General features: G+C 41.7%; 2 protein-coding genes across 6 annotated transcripts in view; one reads left to right on the top strand and one right to left on the bottom strand.

Annotated features, from left to right (window-relative positions):
* The window catches only part of wnt2bb (wingless-type MMTV integration site family, member 2Bb), a 143,490-nt gene that overhangs the window by 93,944 nt on the left and 32,960 nt on the right, over window positions 1–16,586 (top strand). The window lies entirely within an intron of this gene.
* LOC122563035 (suppressor of tumorigenicity 7 protein homolog) overlaps window positions 14,842–16,586 on the bottom strand; it is a 165,550-nt gene continuing 163,805 nt past the window's right edge. For all 5 annotated transcript variants that reach the window (XM_043716366.1, XM_043716362.1, XM_043716363.1 and 2 more), the window contains one exon: window positions 14,842–15,239. In XM_043716366.1, the coding sequence (XP_043572301.1) occupies window positions 15,190–15,239 (50 nt within the window). In that variant the 3' untranslated portion in view covers window positions 14,842–15,189. The remainder of the gene's footprint in view (window positions 15,240–16,586) is intronic.

The following is a 16,586-nucleotide window of genomic DNA, read 5'->3' as shown; positions in this document are numbered from 1 at the left end:
CTCTTTGGACAGGACCTTCCATTGTTCAAATGGACTAACAGCTGACTGTGGGGCTATTCAGACAGGAGTATGATTCTGATAAGAAATGCATCCCTGAACCAATATCACTAAAAACAACCTGGATAATATAGTTATTACCTTTTGATGCTTGTGGGAGCTTAACTGTGCATTAATGTGCTGTCACATTTAAGACAAAGTTAAAAATCACACAACACCAGGTTAGAGTCCAACAGGCTTATTTAAAATCACAAGCTTTCAGAGCGCTGCTCCTTTGTCAGGTGAATGACACTTCAGCTTGCTTACGATTCCAAACAAATCTGTTGGACTATAACCTGGTGTTGTATGACATCTGACTTTGTCCCCCCCAGTCCAACATCACCACCTCCACATGACATTGAAGACAATGCAACAGAGCTTCAAAGGTACTTCGTTGTCTGTGAGGGATTTGGGATATGCTGAGACTGGGAAAGGTGCCACATAAATGCAAGTGTTATTTATTGATTCTTTGGTTTTGAATCTGATTAACTAGAGTTGAAGAACTCTGCTGAACAGCATGGAACCCAATGCAAGTTATTATCACCATCCTTTATTTAATGAGCTAATTGAAATATTTGAGTGGTGTGTGGGAAACAAGCAGATGTCAAGATAATGTAGGAGAGGATGGTGTTGCAATAAATAAGATAAAGCAGCAGCTTATCCCCCTTCCATTTAGCCTAACCTATTACTGGCAGTGTCATTGCTCAGGTCCCTAGCATGAACCAAAACAGTCGGCCGTGCTACTATTCTTGTGTGTTTTGAGCTCATTGCATGAGAAGGACACGCACAATATGTTCCCCCAACTATGCCATACATTCCCCAATGCTATCTCACCACTACCCCCTCCCCACACACCCCTCCCATCCCCACTCTCCACCAATGCCTTCCTACTCAAAAATAGTGGGTTTTTTTCTCAGTTCACCCGTGGAATGGGGAAACAACTGGTAAAGGCAGCATCTTTCCTAATTGGTCTTGACAAGGACACCTGAAACTTGTTAGTCTGGCATTTCACCATTTCAGAGGACAGTTAAGAACCAACCCCATTGCTGTTGGTCTGGAGTCCCATATAGGCCAGACTGAGTAAGGATGGCAGATTTCTTTCCCTGAAGGACATCAGTGAACCAGATAAGTAATAGGAGGAGACCACTCTGCCCTTCAAAGCTGTTCCATCATTCAGTACAATCATGGCTGATCTGAGGGCTCCACATTTCTTCCCAGTTCCTTTAACCTTTCACCTCTCCTTGCTTATCAAGAAAACCACCTCAAAAGAGACTCTACCTCTTCTGACTTTAGAGGAAAATCTCATTATTGCTGACAATAATTTCTCATTCTGGATATACTTAAGCCGCCTTGGCAGGATTGGAATTTGCAACTCTAAATCACTCGCACAGGTGTCTGGCTTATTAGGCCAGTAACATAGTCACTGTTGAGATTGGTTTAATGGAAGACTGGGCTATCTAGGCAGGTAAGGTTTCACGGTCAGTCCAGTCTGTGTTGGGTGATTTGGCTACATCATCCTTTTTCCCCTGTATTGGGGAGCTGGGGTAGGGAAAAGGTATACAGTGCTGATCCATGAGTGAGACTGCAGTCAGTATTAATAGTTATTTCTGGGATTATTGGTGATTTAGAAAACATTGGGATTTGGAATTGGTGACTTGAAATGTATTGGAATTTTTGGTGAATTGAAATCAGTGTTTGGATTGCACTGGGATTTTTTGTGACTTGGAATCAGTAACTTGGAATGTGTTGGGAGTTCATGGTGTCAAGACGAATGTGATTCAGTCAGTGTGGGGCTCCAGTTATCTGGAAGCTGTTGAATTCGACTGAAAGAAAATTGAGAGAGATATAAAATTAACTTCCAAATCACTATCATTCCTTTTACACTATCCCTCACTGTCAAAATGTAGCTCTAATGCTTTATTCATGATGTCAGAGCTTTAAGGTGGGGATTATAACATTTCCCTCGAACATGAGATGGGGCCTTTCCTGATCACAATGTACAAAGTCACAGAGGATATAGAGCGCTGGTCTGTGAAATAGGAAATATAATAAGCAGTGCACTGACAGGTGATTTGTAATCCACAGATCTGAGTAGGCAGTGGTAATGTGACATAGCTGAATATTTTTGGCATGAATGCACTGTCATCACATAGGCCATTTCCATACAATAGACAGACAGACCTCCACTGGCATGTGAGTCAGGTGACAGAATAGTGAGTGTCTGCTCTATACAAGGACCTATCTCTTTACTCAGTTATAGAATTAGAGACTGAGACTCTGAGTGAGTATGCTTTTGGTCCATCATGTATATGGTAGCTCTTTGAAACACCACTGAATTACTCCCATTCCTTTTTCCTCACAGCCCTGGCTGTTTCATTTCTCATTTGAGTGTTTACTCAAACTCCTTTTGGAATTTACTAACAAACCTGCAGCCAGTCTGGCCCACCAAGCTCCTTCCCCCCCCCCCGGCCGTGGTCATTTTCAAAACCAGGAAAAATGCAACAATGGGATCAAGGTTGACTCCAGATGGGTTCGTTCCAGAGACAGACTAGATTTTCAGAGGCTGTTGATAGCTTTGCTTTGGGCTGCATCCCACAACCCATAGAATTAGGTTTACTCCCTATCCCTGGGCAATACCTTGATCCAGGGGAAGCAGTGATGTGAGTCAAGGGGGATGGGTGGCACCAGCCCATAGCATTCCTTTTGTTTGTTGGAACCTTCACTATCCCATGAGGATTTTCGCTGTGGTCATGCCATGCAGGGAGTGGTTCTGATGGGTTTAGCATTGCACTGGACTCCCTGCCTCTGGGGTTTGTGGAGATGGATCAGGCAGATAACTTGAGCTGGTGTTGCAATGACGCAGTAAGTTTCCCACTCTTATCACAACTCCAATTTCACCTCTGTCCCATTGAGATGGAGAAACCATGCTCCAGCACTTGATTCAGGGAGGAGAAAGTGAGGACTGCAGATGCTGTAGAGTCAGTCAAAAGTGTGGCACTGGAAAAGCACAGCCAGTCAGGCAGCATCCGAGCCACAGGAGAGTCCACGGGTCGAGCATAAGCTCTTCATCAGGAACGCCTGATCTTTTCATCATTCGGCAGGAAGAGAATGCAAAAATCATCTGAACATGTACTTAGTTAGGCATGTCATTCAAGGGAATGGTTTATAGACCCAGAGCTGCACACTGTAATCCAGACTAATGTTATACTCACTCAGAATAAGACAATTGAAGGGGAGAGAGGGAACAAAGTAATAGATATTGAAAGCATGAGGTTGTAATCTTACCCAAAAGATTAAATCGCTTCATCATTCCTGATGAAGGGCTTATGCTCAAAATGTTGACTCTCTGGCTCCTCAGATGCTGCCTGACCCACTGTGCTTTTCCAGCGCCACACTTTTTGACTCGAATCATTTGGTGGTGTTGTCAGTGAAATTTGAGGAGTAAGGGATAAGCACACAGTGCAAGTGGACAGTGAAATTCACAGCAGAGGTTTCTTTTCCGATAGCAGGCAGTGGCTAACTAGTAGTGTGTTTTGGTAAAGAATTTGTTATAGCCTACCCGTTTACTTGGTGATAGTAAAATGTTGGGAGGAAGTGAAAAATGACAAGAAAATGGGAGAACGGGCAGATAGCTGGCAGCTGCAGTTTAGTGTGAAGTGATGCATTGCAAAAGTGATCATTATTGCAAAGGGAATGGTGTTTAAAAATAGGGAGATTTTGCTAAAACTACACAAGGCACGAGTTAGACCACAGCTTGAAGACTGCGAACAGTTTTAGGCATTTTATTTAAGGAAAGCTATACTTGCATCAGAGGCAGTGCAGAGAAGGTCCCTAAAGCTGACCAAGGACCGAGGGACTGTCTCAGGAGGAGAGGTTCAGGGAATCGTTCTTGTAGTCATTGGAACATAAAAGATTGAGAAGAGTCTTCAGTCAAATGTACAAGTTTCTTTGTGGAGGTTACAGGATAGATGTGAGTCCACAAGACCAGAGGGCATCACCTCAGAATAAAGGCTTGCCCACTTAAGACAAAATTGAGGAGATCCTTCACTCACAAGGTAGTGATTCAGTGGAGTTCTTTAGCGCAGAGTGCTGCCAGGGCTGGGTTGTTAAGTACATTAAAAATGTCTCCCTCAGCCTAGAATCAGAAAGGGAATCAACTGTTAAGGGCTAGAAGCAAGAAAGTAGACTTAAAGTTGATCAAATCAGTCATGATGTCATTGAATGGTGGTGCAGATACAATGAGCCGATTGGCCTAATTCTGCTGAACATATACCATTTAACGGATATGATCGACAGCAGTGCAGGAGTGAGGAGGTAGCATGAACACAAAATCCTTCAAAGTGAGTGGAGAGAGAAAGGTCATGAAGGAACCAAGTAGACTTATACTAACAGGAATTGAATGCAAAAATCATCTGAACATGTACTTTGGATTACTGTGTGCAGTTCTCGGTCTATTAACTACTACCTTGTATGGCATTCCAAATTAACATCATACTCCCCTCAGAATAAGACAACTGAAAGGTAGAACAAAGATAATTACAGGACAGGAACAAGCCCTTTGGCCCTCCAAGCCTACGTTGATCCACATCCTCTATCTAAATCTATTTTCTAAGGATCGGTAGCCCTTTGCTCCCTGCCCAATCATGTATCTGTCTGGATAAATCTTAAATGACACTATTGTTCCCGCCCCTACTACCTCCGCTGGCAACACGTTCCAGGCACCCACCACTCTCTGCATGAAGAGCTTTCCATGCATATCTCCCTTAAACATTTTCCCTCTCACTTTGAACTTGTGACCCCCTAGTAATTGAGTGGAAGAGAGGGATCAAAATAATAGATATTGAAAGCGTGGGGTTGTGATCTTACCCGAAACATTAATTGTTAAGGCTGACCAGTTTACCTGTTTCAATTTGTACAACTTTATTTCTGTCAATGTAGCTTCTTGGAAATAGTGTGCTGAATTTTCCAAGGAATATCCATCACAATCAAATTGCCACCCACTGCATTTCTCTGATCCTGACCCACAGTCCACATTGCTGATTCTGAACATCTCATTCAACATCTTGAGAAAAGTGAGGGGCATCTGATCAAGGGTAAGGGAGGGTAGGCTGGTTTGTGGCAGAGGTATGAGAAATGAAGTCAGATTGAGCGATGTTGGGTGTCAGATTCTGAGGAGGATATGGTCTACTGATGTGTAAGGTGGCTGGGGGTGTGAGTGAATTGTCGGGGAGAGGGTGTGGCGAGGTTAATTTACCATGGGTCAGAAATTAGAACTGCTTTTAATTTGCCTAACATTTTTGAATAAATGCTCAGGTAATTCAGTCATAATTCTTCATAGACTCTAACTCAGAGTTTGAAAGATTTTCAAAAGGTTCCAGGTGCTAGTTAATCACACATCAGAAGTTTAAACTCCCTGTGGGCAACTCCTGGGTTGTTAGGGCATTGTAACATCAGAGGGATCTGTAATGCAACTTTCAGGGTATGTTACCATAATGGCTTTACTCCAACCTGGCTAAAATGTTTAAAGACTAAGAAACTGTTGCAGTGTAATGTAATGTTAACACGAGAACAGTCCATCAAATAGACCTAAGGCTGTGAGTCACCCACACTGATACTTGTGAGCTATTCAGTCATTGGATAAGGACTGGCATTGGGGGAAACTGCTGAAAGTGGTCTGTTTTATTGCAGCAACTCTGTCATATCAGACAACAGAAATGTCCCAGCAAACTTGATCACTACATGGCTGGATCTTTCAGTTAATAATTCTGCAGATTACTCTTGGAACTCACCTAACATAGAAAACATCTACAAAACCATTGGAGTTGCATAATACGAGGAAAATCTTTGTGGAAAAACTAAATGAGTACAACAGGGCAATTAATCACAGCAGTGCTTCGACAAAGAATGGGTAACAGATAGCTATCAAACCCAACACTGGGAAAATGTAAAGTCTAAATATAGGGCAGTGAGAGGCTTCAAATATTAAAAGAGTCCTTATTTTTCCCATTGTAGCTCCAAGGTGTACTCATAACAAGGAATCGCATGCATTTACATAACACCTTTCCCATCCTAACCCACTACCCAACCAGTGAATTTCTGATGTTTATTCACTGCTCATTAGCAAACACAGCTGTAAATGTATGCACAGCAAGCTCCCATAAACAATAAGTCAAATGGTCAACAGACGGTGGGCGGCACAGTGGTTAGCACTGCTGCCTCACAGCGCCTGAGACCCGGGTTCAATTCCCGCCTCAGGCGACTGACTGTGTGGAGTGTGCACATTCTCCCCGTGTCTGCGTGGGTTTCCTCCGGGTGCTCCGGTTTCCTCCCACAGTCGAAAGATGTGCAGGTCAGGTGAATTGGCCATGCTAAATTGCCCATAGTGTTAGGTAAGGGGTAAATGTAGGGGTATGGGTGGGTTGCGTTTCGGCGGGTCGGTGTGGACATGTTGGGCCGAAGGGCCTGTTTCCACACTGTAATGTAATGTAATGTAATCTAATCAGACTTGATTAGTCACATTGACTTCAGCATTAATATTGGTAAGTACATCATTTTTCCCTGTGATTCAGCAAGATTTTACACACGGATCAGATAGCCCAGATTTCATTTCAATGTTACATGGAGATGGATGTTTACCACTTTCTAGAGATTAAGCCACTTACAATACAGCAGTGTCAGCCCAGATTATCTGATTCATTAACACTTGCAGTGTTAATTCTGTGCCGTATCATTTTGTACTCCACAGCCACCTGAAGGTGCTGCGCTCTGAAAGCTAGTGTTTCCAAATAAACCTATTGGACTATAACCTGGTGTTGCATATTTAGCTTTGCCGTTTTCAATGGTTGCATTGACTGAAGGATGTTAACTTTCCCTTTGGAGCTCTGCTGGATAAGAGACTAAATTTACTAATAGGAGCAAATTACTGTACTGAAAACAACACATGCTGGAGATCACAGCGGGTCAGGCAACATCCATGGAGAGAGCAAGCTAACGTTGAGTCTAAATGAACTGACATGAATTGTGAAAGGGGCAACATTTAGGCTATAGTTGGGGGTCGAGTGTAGAGTGCTGGGAGAGAAAGGATATTGATAGTTCAGATTAAGTAATTGGGATGTAAGAATGGCAGAATAATGGTGTGGCTAACTGCCAGACTGGAAAGAACAGGCAGCGCTGGGGTGGGGGGGGCACAGTGATAGCAACCGTAACAAGCTAAAAGAAAAGGAAAGAATGGGAGTGAGTTCACAATCTGAAGAAGGTGTTGAACTCAATATTAAGTCCAGAAGGGCATAAAGTCCTAGTCTGAAGATGAGATGTTATTCCTCCAGTTTGGGCTGTGATTCGATAGAGCACTGCAGAATGCCTAGGATAGACAAGTGGGCACAGGAACAGGACGCTGTTAAAATGAGTGGCTACTGGAAGATCGGGATCAGACTTGTGCACAGACCAAAGGTGTCCCGCAAATCGGTCACCCAGTCTGCGTTTGGTTTCACCAGTGTAGAGGAGGCCACATTGAGTACAGTAAATTCAATACAGTACACAAGATTGGAGGAAAGACAGAGTGAGATCACAATCAAAATTTGGCCCAAATTAGCTAATTAAAATTGAGCTGTTCCAAGCGCTCCTGAATTAGGGTGGGGAAAGCAGTTGGGATTCCCAATGTTGACCACAAGTCACACGAGGTCAGCTCAGTGGTCATGCTATTGTCAAGTTAGGAGATTAAGAGTTCTTGAGCAGATGCTGCAATACGATACAGGAGGGGCTCAGCATTTGGATGAGCCATCAAACTGAAAAAGCCTGATCTCTCTAACAAGATGTATATTAAAAGTTAAGGAAGCATTAATGAACAAAGAGCAAAGGACTGCTCCAAAAACGTGATAAGGAGGGAGGTTGGTGAAATATGCTAATATGTATCAGATGAAAAGTTAATGCAAATAAGTGTGAAATGATTCATTTTGGAAAAGACCAATTGGTACAGTTTAAGGCAGTTTATGCAGGAAGAGAGAAACCTTGAATCGTCTGTACATAAATCTATGAAAGTGAGAAGTTCTATTTTAAAAAAACAGATGGGATCCTTCACTTTATTTAGCATAATTCCATTACTCTGTTAATAGTTATAAATCACATTTTAAGCCTCAGCTGGTGCATCATGCTCAATTCTCATCAACAACAATATTAAGGTTGTCAAAGCATTAGAGATAGTGCAGGAGATTTTACTAGAATGAGCATGAAGTATCAGGTAATTCAGTTATATGCAGGGGCTAGGGAAGCTGGTATTGGACTCCTTAGAGGACAGAAGATTATGGCAAGATGTAACAGAACTATTCAAAATCTTGTAGTTTTTGGATAGTTTACCTAAATAATAATAATGCTTTCACAAGCAGGAGGCTCTAAAGGACACTTTCAGCAGTACCTCAAAAGGAGGAAGGCAAGGTAGAAAGGTGCAAAAACATATTTGAGAGCTCAGGGCCAAGGCAACTGAATGCCTGGACATCAATGGTGCAGCAGTTAAAATAGGGTGCACAATGGGGGCAGGACATTGGCTTTGTGATTAGTACTGCTGCCTCACAGAACCAAGGACCTGGGCTCGATTCCAGGCATGGGTGACTGTATGGAATTTGCACATTCTGAAGTCTGCATGGGCTTCCTCTCACAGTCCAAAAATGTGCAGGTTAGATGGATTGGCCATACTAAATTGCCCGTTGCGTCCAGGGATGTGTAGCTTAAATGGGTTAGCCATGGTAAAACCCCCATGGGGGTTATAGGGTAGGATGCTCTTCAGAAGGTCAATGCAGACTCCGTGGTCGAATGGCCTCTTCCTGTGCTGTAGATATTCTACAGTGACATTTCAAAGGGCTATGGAGAAGAATAAGACCAATTAAGAAATTTGAAAACAGGAGTGGCTGAAAGAGCATGGATTTTAACTTCAGCTCCTGGCTGACATGCATCACTCAGTAGCATCAATTCAGTGTAACTGAGCACAAACTGGTCTTCACATTGACCTACCTGGGAGCAGTGACTAAATTTCAAATTTAGAGGCTGGGAAACACTTCATGATATCCTGGCCTCATGGTTATTGATCTGAACTCTTTTTTTAAACTGGGAATTCAGTGGTGGGAAGGAAGAGGGATGGCATCTTCTTTTCTAACTTTAACTGTTAAGTTTTAAATGTTGCATTTACAATGTTTTTCCATTACCAAAGTGCAGTGGCAACTGTGATTTAGCTGTAAGATTTACTGCAGCAACCAAGCTTCCTTTGACAGCATCTCCTAAACCTGCAGGCCTATTTAGAAGGCCAAGTACAACAGGCACATGGAACACCATCATCCACGAGCCAACCCTGGGCTGTCTTGCTGTCACTTCACTAATGATTGGTGAAAGTCTTGGAATCTCATCTCTAGTAGCACTGTGGCTCTGCCCTCACTCCATACTGCAGCTCAGTGTCACCTTCTCAAGCCATACTTAGGGATGCGTAATAAACTCTGGTTTTGCCAGCCAACACCCACATCCAAAGGATGACTTCTAAAAAAAAATGGAATAGCCCTTAGTGACAATGGAGATGATCTTGATTTTCCAGGGTCGATAGCCTGCCAAATAACACAAAACGTAAAAGATTTAAATTCTCTGCCACCTCTTCTGAAAATAGTCAATGAACACTTAATTACTCCACTTGCTGAAAGTAACCTTTTGTTTAGAGCCTGTTGTGCTTTTGAGGCAAGCATGTCCTGGAGCAGAGTCGATCAACGGCTGTGAACGAACAGTACGTTACAAAGACCCAGAGAATATAATTTATCTACCACAAGTGAACTGACCGGATACCTCATCATCATTGAAGTAGCGGGAGTTACAGTTGGACCCACAAAAGAACATAAATCATATCCCAGGGGCCTTCATAATACATTGTATTTTACCATATTAGTTTTTAAACATCTGCTAAATAGATGGTTGTGTTTTGCTGGAACTCTCTAATCCTTAACAAATTGGTTCCAGTGCAGCTCGAAGTGCAAGCGCTGACAAATCTATGACTTCCCTGTAGTGAGAGTGTTGATCAGACTGAGACTTCTTTGTAGTAGGGGTGGATTGATGGCTCAGTGGTTTGTAGTGCTGCCTCACAACACCAAGGAGCTGGTCTGGGTGGGATGCTCTTCAGAGGGTCAGATTAGATTACATTTACATTACAGTGTGGAAACAGGCCCTTCGGCCCAACAAGTCCACACCGACCCGCCGAAGCGAAACCCACCCATACCCCTACATTTACCCCTTACCTAACACTACGGGCAATTTAGTATGGCCAATTCACCTGGCCCTGCACATCTTTGTGACTGTGGGAGGAAACCGGAGCACCCGGAGGAAACCCATGCAGACACGGGGAGAACGTGCAAACTCCACACAGTCAGTCGCCTGAGGCGGGAATTGAACCCAGGTCTCTGGCGCTGTGAGGCAACAGTGCTAACCACTGTGCCACCGTGCAGACATGAGGGGCTAAATGGCCTCTTTTTGCATTGTAGGAATCACTCAATGATCAGAGTGATTCCACTGTAGCATGAATGTTGATCAAACTATAACTGGACAATTAAAATGAGAAAAGTCCAGGGCAGCACAAATTGTTTAGAATTAGAGTAGTGCTGGAAAAGCACAGTAGGTCAGGCAGCATCAGAGGTGCAGGAAAATAGGCGTTTTGGGCAAAATACCTTCATCAGGAATAGAGGCAGGGAGCCTCCACAGTGGAGAGATAAACGGGAAAGCCATTTATCTCTCCACCCTGGAGGCTCCCTGCCTCTATTCCTGATGAAGGGCTTTTACCTAAAACGTCGATTTTCCTGCTCCTCTGATGCTGCCTGACCTACTGTGCTTTTCCAGCACCGCTCTGATCTAAACTCTGGTTTCCAGCATCTGTAGTCCTCACTTTTGCCTAGGGCAGCATAAATGTCAGGAGTACAGAACTGCATCATCAAAAGCTAAGTAACTTGTGTGTAACTTGTTTGATCTGGTACATCATTGATCTACAAATTTTTCAAGGCTATTATCTACAAGATCTTGAGAGTAATAGTTTCAGGATTATCCATACTGCCATGTATAGGAATGATGCAGATGGTGTAATCGAAAAGATGGAACAGAATAGAGACAAGAGGAATCAGATCAGGCAAATCAGAGTCACTAGCAGGAAAAGTGGGGGGGGCAAAGGAAGTCTGGAAAGGATAAACAGCAGAAATGTCCAGAGGAAAATAAGTGTGCGCTAAAGGCTGACGCTACACATTATGATTTAGAACAGGATCAACTGTTGGAATCCAAGTAAATGTGTCCTAGACAAGGATACGATCACAAAGGAACAATAACTAAAGCAAGCACACTTAAGAAGGTTCTATACATTAATGCCAGGAGTAACAAGAATAAATGAATGATCAAGAGCATTTTCCAAGATGTAGTTATGTGATATAGGCATCAGAGAACCAGCTGAACGAACACTGCTTTAGATATACAACGCTAACAGACCCTACAGGCTACTTCAAAACTTAGTGCAGCCAAGGGAAGGCGAGAACTTTGTTGTAAGAGAGGTGGTGGAGGTTTGAATGGATTTTGTTAGAAAAGACATTTGACAGGAAGAAAAAAAACCAAACACCTACTCTAGGGCATCAGGTAAGGAAAAAGGATTGGGAACAAAAGAACATTCATGAAGAAAGCATGCACAGGAACAGATGCAGATGTTATGGAGAAGTTCACATGAATATGAACAGATTGGACATACTAACAAGGTGCAATAGTATTATTCAGCCAACAATATTACAATAAGATTTGCAGATGATACAATTAACCCTGAGTTTCTAAACCCCAATTATCACTGTAAATTACAAAAGATTAATCACTGGGGGAATGTCATTCATCTCCTGGCACTCTTATCTTTCACTCAATGTGTGATCAATTTTTGCCTGGAGAAGATACGGAGTTGCAGACAGACACATTCACTTGTCAATGCAAGGAAGAGTAACTTTAAAGAGCAAAACCAAATACTGAAAGAAGGGAAATCTAAAAGAAACAACCAGAAAATGAAGCATCAGACTAGATTAGTCTGTATTAGAGAGACTGGCTGTAGAATACACCTGACCAACACTGGCACACTTTCCCTGTTCTCTTTCAAATAGTACTGCTTTATTACCGGTCATAAAGGAACAAGTGTTGTGACGCTGAGGCTAAACAAATGTGGCAGGGGAGGGAAGAAAAGAAAGCTGATGATGCAACTAGGACAAATCAAGATTTAGAGGTTCAGATTGAAAATTCAAAACAATAGGACCAACCATGACAAAAATGTAACATTCGCAAGCTGGGATACAAGTGAATATAAATGAGAAAATGGATTTTCAGTTTCAGTATTTTCTCAAGTTTCTGGAGTGGGTTTTGAACCTTCAACCTAAGCAGTCCTAGCAACAGAGCCACTACACGATACCAGAAGGAGTTCCTGACACTCACTACAGTACCTTCATACTGCATTACCGATAGGTGCCTTTAGAAAGAGTGTAAATATTAAATGTTAGGACCTGAATTTTAATACAGTCATAAAATTTTACAGCACAAAATGAGGCCCTTTGGCTCATCATGTACACACTGGTCTTCAAGTACCCCTTATCATCATTCACCTTCATTGGATGATAAGTGACCAAAGTTACGGGCCAAATGCTGGAAAATGAGATTAGAATAGTTGGGTCATGGTTTTTGATTGGTGCAGACTCTATAATACTTTCTTTTTGTGCTGTAGACCTCAATGACCATGAGTCGACGACTACTGTAGTCTCATTTTCCAGCTTTTGTCCCATAGCCTTGTGCTAAGTAATCGTCGAAATACTTCCTAAATGTTGAGCTAGCTCCCACTTCTAGCAGTCTCTACGCTCCCTCTGAGTGAGTATTAACAGCACTGTCAGGCAATGAGTTAGAGACAAAGTAGGATTTAGGGAAAGGGTCACAGTAAACAGTTTTTTTGAAAAAAAAAACATATTGCAGTGTAAATTTAAACAGTTTCTACAGACTGCAACAACCAGTCCATATTAAGTCTCCTGTTGAAAGCAGGATTATTTCTTCAGCAAAAGCTGTGTCATATCATAAATTTTATAGATGTAGAATCAATCCAAGTCATTAGCAGCATTTTTTCTTTAAACTCAAATATTTCTAAAATGGAAGACATGTTGCCAAAAGCTTCTCACCTTGCACGCATTAAGGACATACACAAGACTGTTAAATTTCAAACAAACACAACATTTTATACTACAAAGGAAAAGAGTGCAATGGTAGGTCAAGCAGACTTCGTATGGTCAAGATGTCATCATTGAGAAAGCAAGAGCAAGTCAAAAGATGCAAGGCTTGAACAAATTTCATTTGCAGAAAACAGGTTAATCATACAAATGTCTATCACTTATGTCATGTTTAAATGTGTTATGTTATGAGCTTGATTATTTTAAAATAATTGTTATTGTAGCTACTGGTGCACTGGATTATTCAGTAAGTGACACCCACAGATACACATCTTGCATTTTATTTTGAACATCTCTAGTGAATCTCCTCAAAATTATCTCTGATCCAAGGCCAACCACCACTTCAGGGAACTGAGGACCGTTACCCTTGGTATCTGCAAAAATTATTAGAGAGAGGACTTTAATCTCCCATCCCTAGCACAGTTTGGGAAGCTACATTTGGTTCAATAGACATAGATTGGGGTGGGGGTGAATCAACACTTAGGAGGTAGATTTGTCTTGGAATTTTTTAAAACTAAGCTGCATGCTTCCATTTTAACTTGCTTTTATTTGTGACACCGGTCACTGGAACATGGTCAGATGGACTGGACTCATGCACCAAATGCCTTTATTGTACCACCTATGGGACAGGAGAAGCAAAAATGCATCCACCAATTAAAGCATAAAAACACATCACATTCCCTGCACCACTGGTATTGGCGTTAGCTGCTACTCAGCTACTTTACAGCCTGATGGGCAAACAGCCAGTCGTCTTGCCTGTTGAGAAAACTTTAAGCAAGTTCACGCATTAATTTTAGAGAGGTTTCATTCTTTAATTCTGAGTGCACCATCTGAAGATCCTCAACCCTAAATCTTCTCCCAACTGTAGCTAATTTTTCAGCTCGAGGAATTTTAAATAGACAAGGACAACACGCTTTAAAAATACTGCATGGAACATTCACAGTATGTTTTAATGTAAATCTCAGCCAGGTAGTGACATATCACACCAATCAGTATCAATCATGAATAACTGCATATCTAGAGGAAGAGTCAGACTGGTCCTTGTAAGATCGGAGCTATGAAAATAGGCTTGGGTTTTTGACCATATAATTCACAGAAAGAGGATATCCAGATTCCCAAATTAGTCCCAGTGCCTTCCTCCTCCCCCAAAGACTTGCAATGTTTTCTATCCATTCAAAGAGTTTGACAATTCTTTTAGAAAGTTACCATTGGAATCAACTTCTAAGCCCCCATTAGAGAAGTCAGCAATACTGCTGAAGGCATGAGAAACTTTAAACATGACTGTGGGTATGAATCAAGGGAACAGACTGAAGTAGGACAAGAACCAATGTTACAAAAACCTTCTCTTGACACAATGAGTGACCAACTTACAGAACAAACAACCAGATGGAGTAGATGAGTTGACAATACTCAACCCATTTAACAACAAAATGAGCACAATGATTAGGAACAATTGGAATTCTCTGGGCAGGTGCGCTGAGTTGAATGATCTTCTGCATGGCATGATCTTCTGAGCGAGCGCAGACAAGGTTTGTGAATGGAAATAAAAAGGACGTTGAGCTACACAAACAATGCACAAAATTTAACTTTATTTTTTCCCTTTTGATTTTTTTTGTCTGTTTCTCCATCTGACGAAGAGAAACTGAAATAAATTCCTCTCAGTTCTTTGTTACAAGGTTAAAACACCCAGACTTGGCAGCAGCGACAGTGTCTCCGACTTGCAGTAGTGGTGTTCCCCTCAGCCTTTCCCTCCCTCACTTCGATCGTCTGGGCAGTGTTTTGTTCTACACTGACAGATCCTGGAAAGGGGTTGGAGGGGGGGATAGGGAAAGAAAGAGTGTTGGGTCTGTTTTCTGTGAACCATTTGTGTCAGATTCGGGTCAGCAGGTGCCAGAAGCTAGAGGGTAAGACACTCTCAATCTTCTCCATCACAAAGTTGAAGGGTGCAAACAGTGTGCTGAAGAACTGCAAGACATTAAACAGCAAGGAAGCAAGTTAGAGGCATATTTTTCCACTGGAGTAACATACAGGAGCTTCATTACAAATCCACATTTTTCCTCTCCCAAAGGCATATCCCACCAAACTTTCAAGGGAAACGTATTGTTTTATTTGCAAAACTATTTGATTCCTGTTTTGTCTACTGACACTGTGCCTGGGCTGCCCTGGAATAAATTAACGAGAGAATTAAAATGTAGAAAAGAAAACTGCAGTCTACATTCAATGGTTTCTAGTAATCTGCAAATGAGGGCTGAGAGAGTATTATTGCTCTGTTCATCTACATATTAGCAAACAAAAAAATTTCAAGCATTATTATGGGTTTTTTCCACAAGTTATTAAAATAAATGTTAGTCAGTAACCAACAGTTACTCTGCTCAATATCACATTTTTTGTACTAAGACATCCATAGAAGGAGATTTAAATGATTCCATGGTTATTTGAGACAGTTGCATTCTATGGCAGCAGCAGGTGGAATCCTAGATTTCTAAATGAATGTATTTTATCTTCTGAGCTACAGATTAAAATAAAGTCACCCAGCCTTTCTTAAATGCTTAAGAGCCAGAATTGACAACACACGTCAGATTGAGCAGAAGGTCTTTTTAGAACCCAGATGTTTTGATAAAAGAAAAATTTACTTTCCTTGAAATACTTTAGCAGTTTTTAGAATCATGCAAATAAGAACAGCTAACAATCATGGGCAATTCAAGATTAACTTTCTGTCCTTGATTTCAACCCTGGTCAGGTGGTGGTATGTTTGTCAGAATTAGAAAGCAGAGGGTTCTAATCCTGCATCAGTACACAAATCTCCACTGATGTTCCCAATGAACTATTAAGGGAATATTGAACATTTTCCTCAGAATGTAAACATCGCAACCTTTTACTCTAAGAAATGTTTCAGACTTTTTCACAGCTCAAAGCTTGTAGCGAACAGTTCATACAGTTGACAACTGACACCAGATTTTCGATCATGAGTCAGTTTCCTTCATGATTTTTGTGGTAACGCTAACATCTTAATGAGGATTGCTTAAACCAATCATAAGTTTGACTTTAATTAAAAACAAAACTAGAGCAGGCTGATTATACACAATATACTATACAGAAACAGGCCATTTGACCCAACTAGTCTGTGCTGGTGTCTACACTCTGTGCAAGCTTCTGCCCCATTCCATGTACATCATCTCCACTTTCCAATGTTCCTTCCTATTCCTTTTTTGCTCTTATACTCATTTAATTTTCTTTGAGAAAGTTAAAGCTATTTCCCTCAAGTACTATTTGTGATAGTGAGTCCCACCTACTAGGTACTCAGAGTGAAGA

The sequence above is a fragment of the Chiloscyllium plagiosum genome, chromosome 26 (genome assembly GCF_004010195.1).
Source record: "Chiloscyllium plagiosum isolate BGI_BamShark_2017 chromosome 26, ASM401019v2, whole genome shotgun sequence".
Lineage (NCBI taxonomy): Eukaryota > Metazoa > Chordata > Chondrichthyes > Orectolobiformes > Hemiscylliidae > Chiloscyllium > Chiloscyllium plagiosum.
This window is presented reverse-complemented; position numbering and strand designations above follow the sequence as displayed.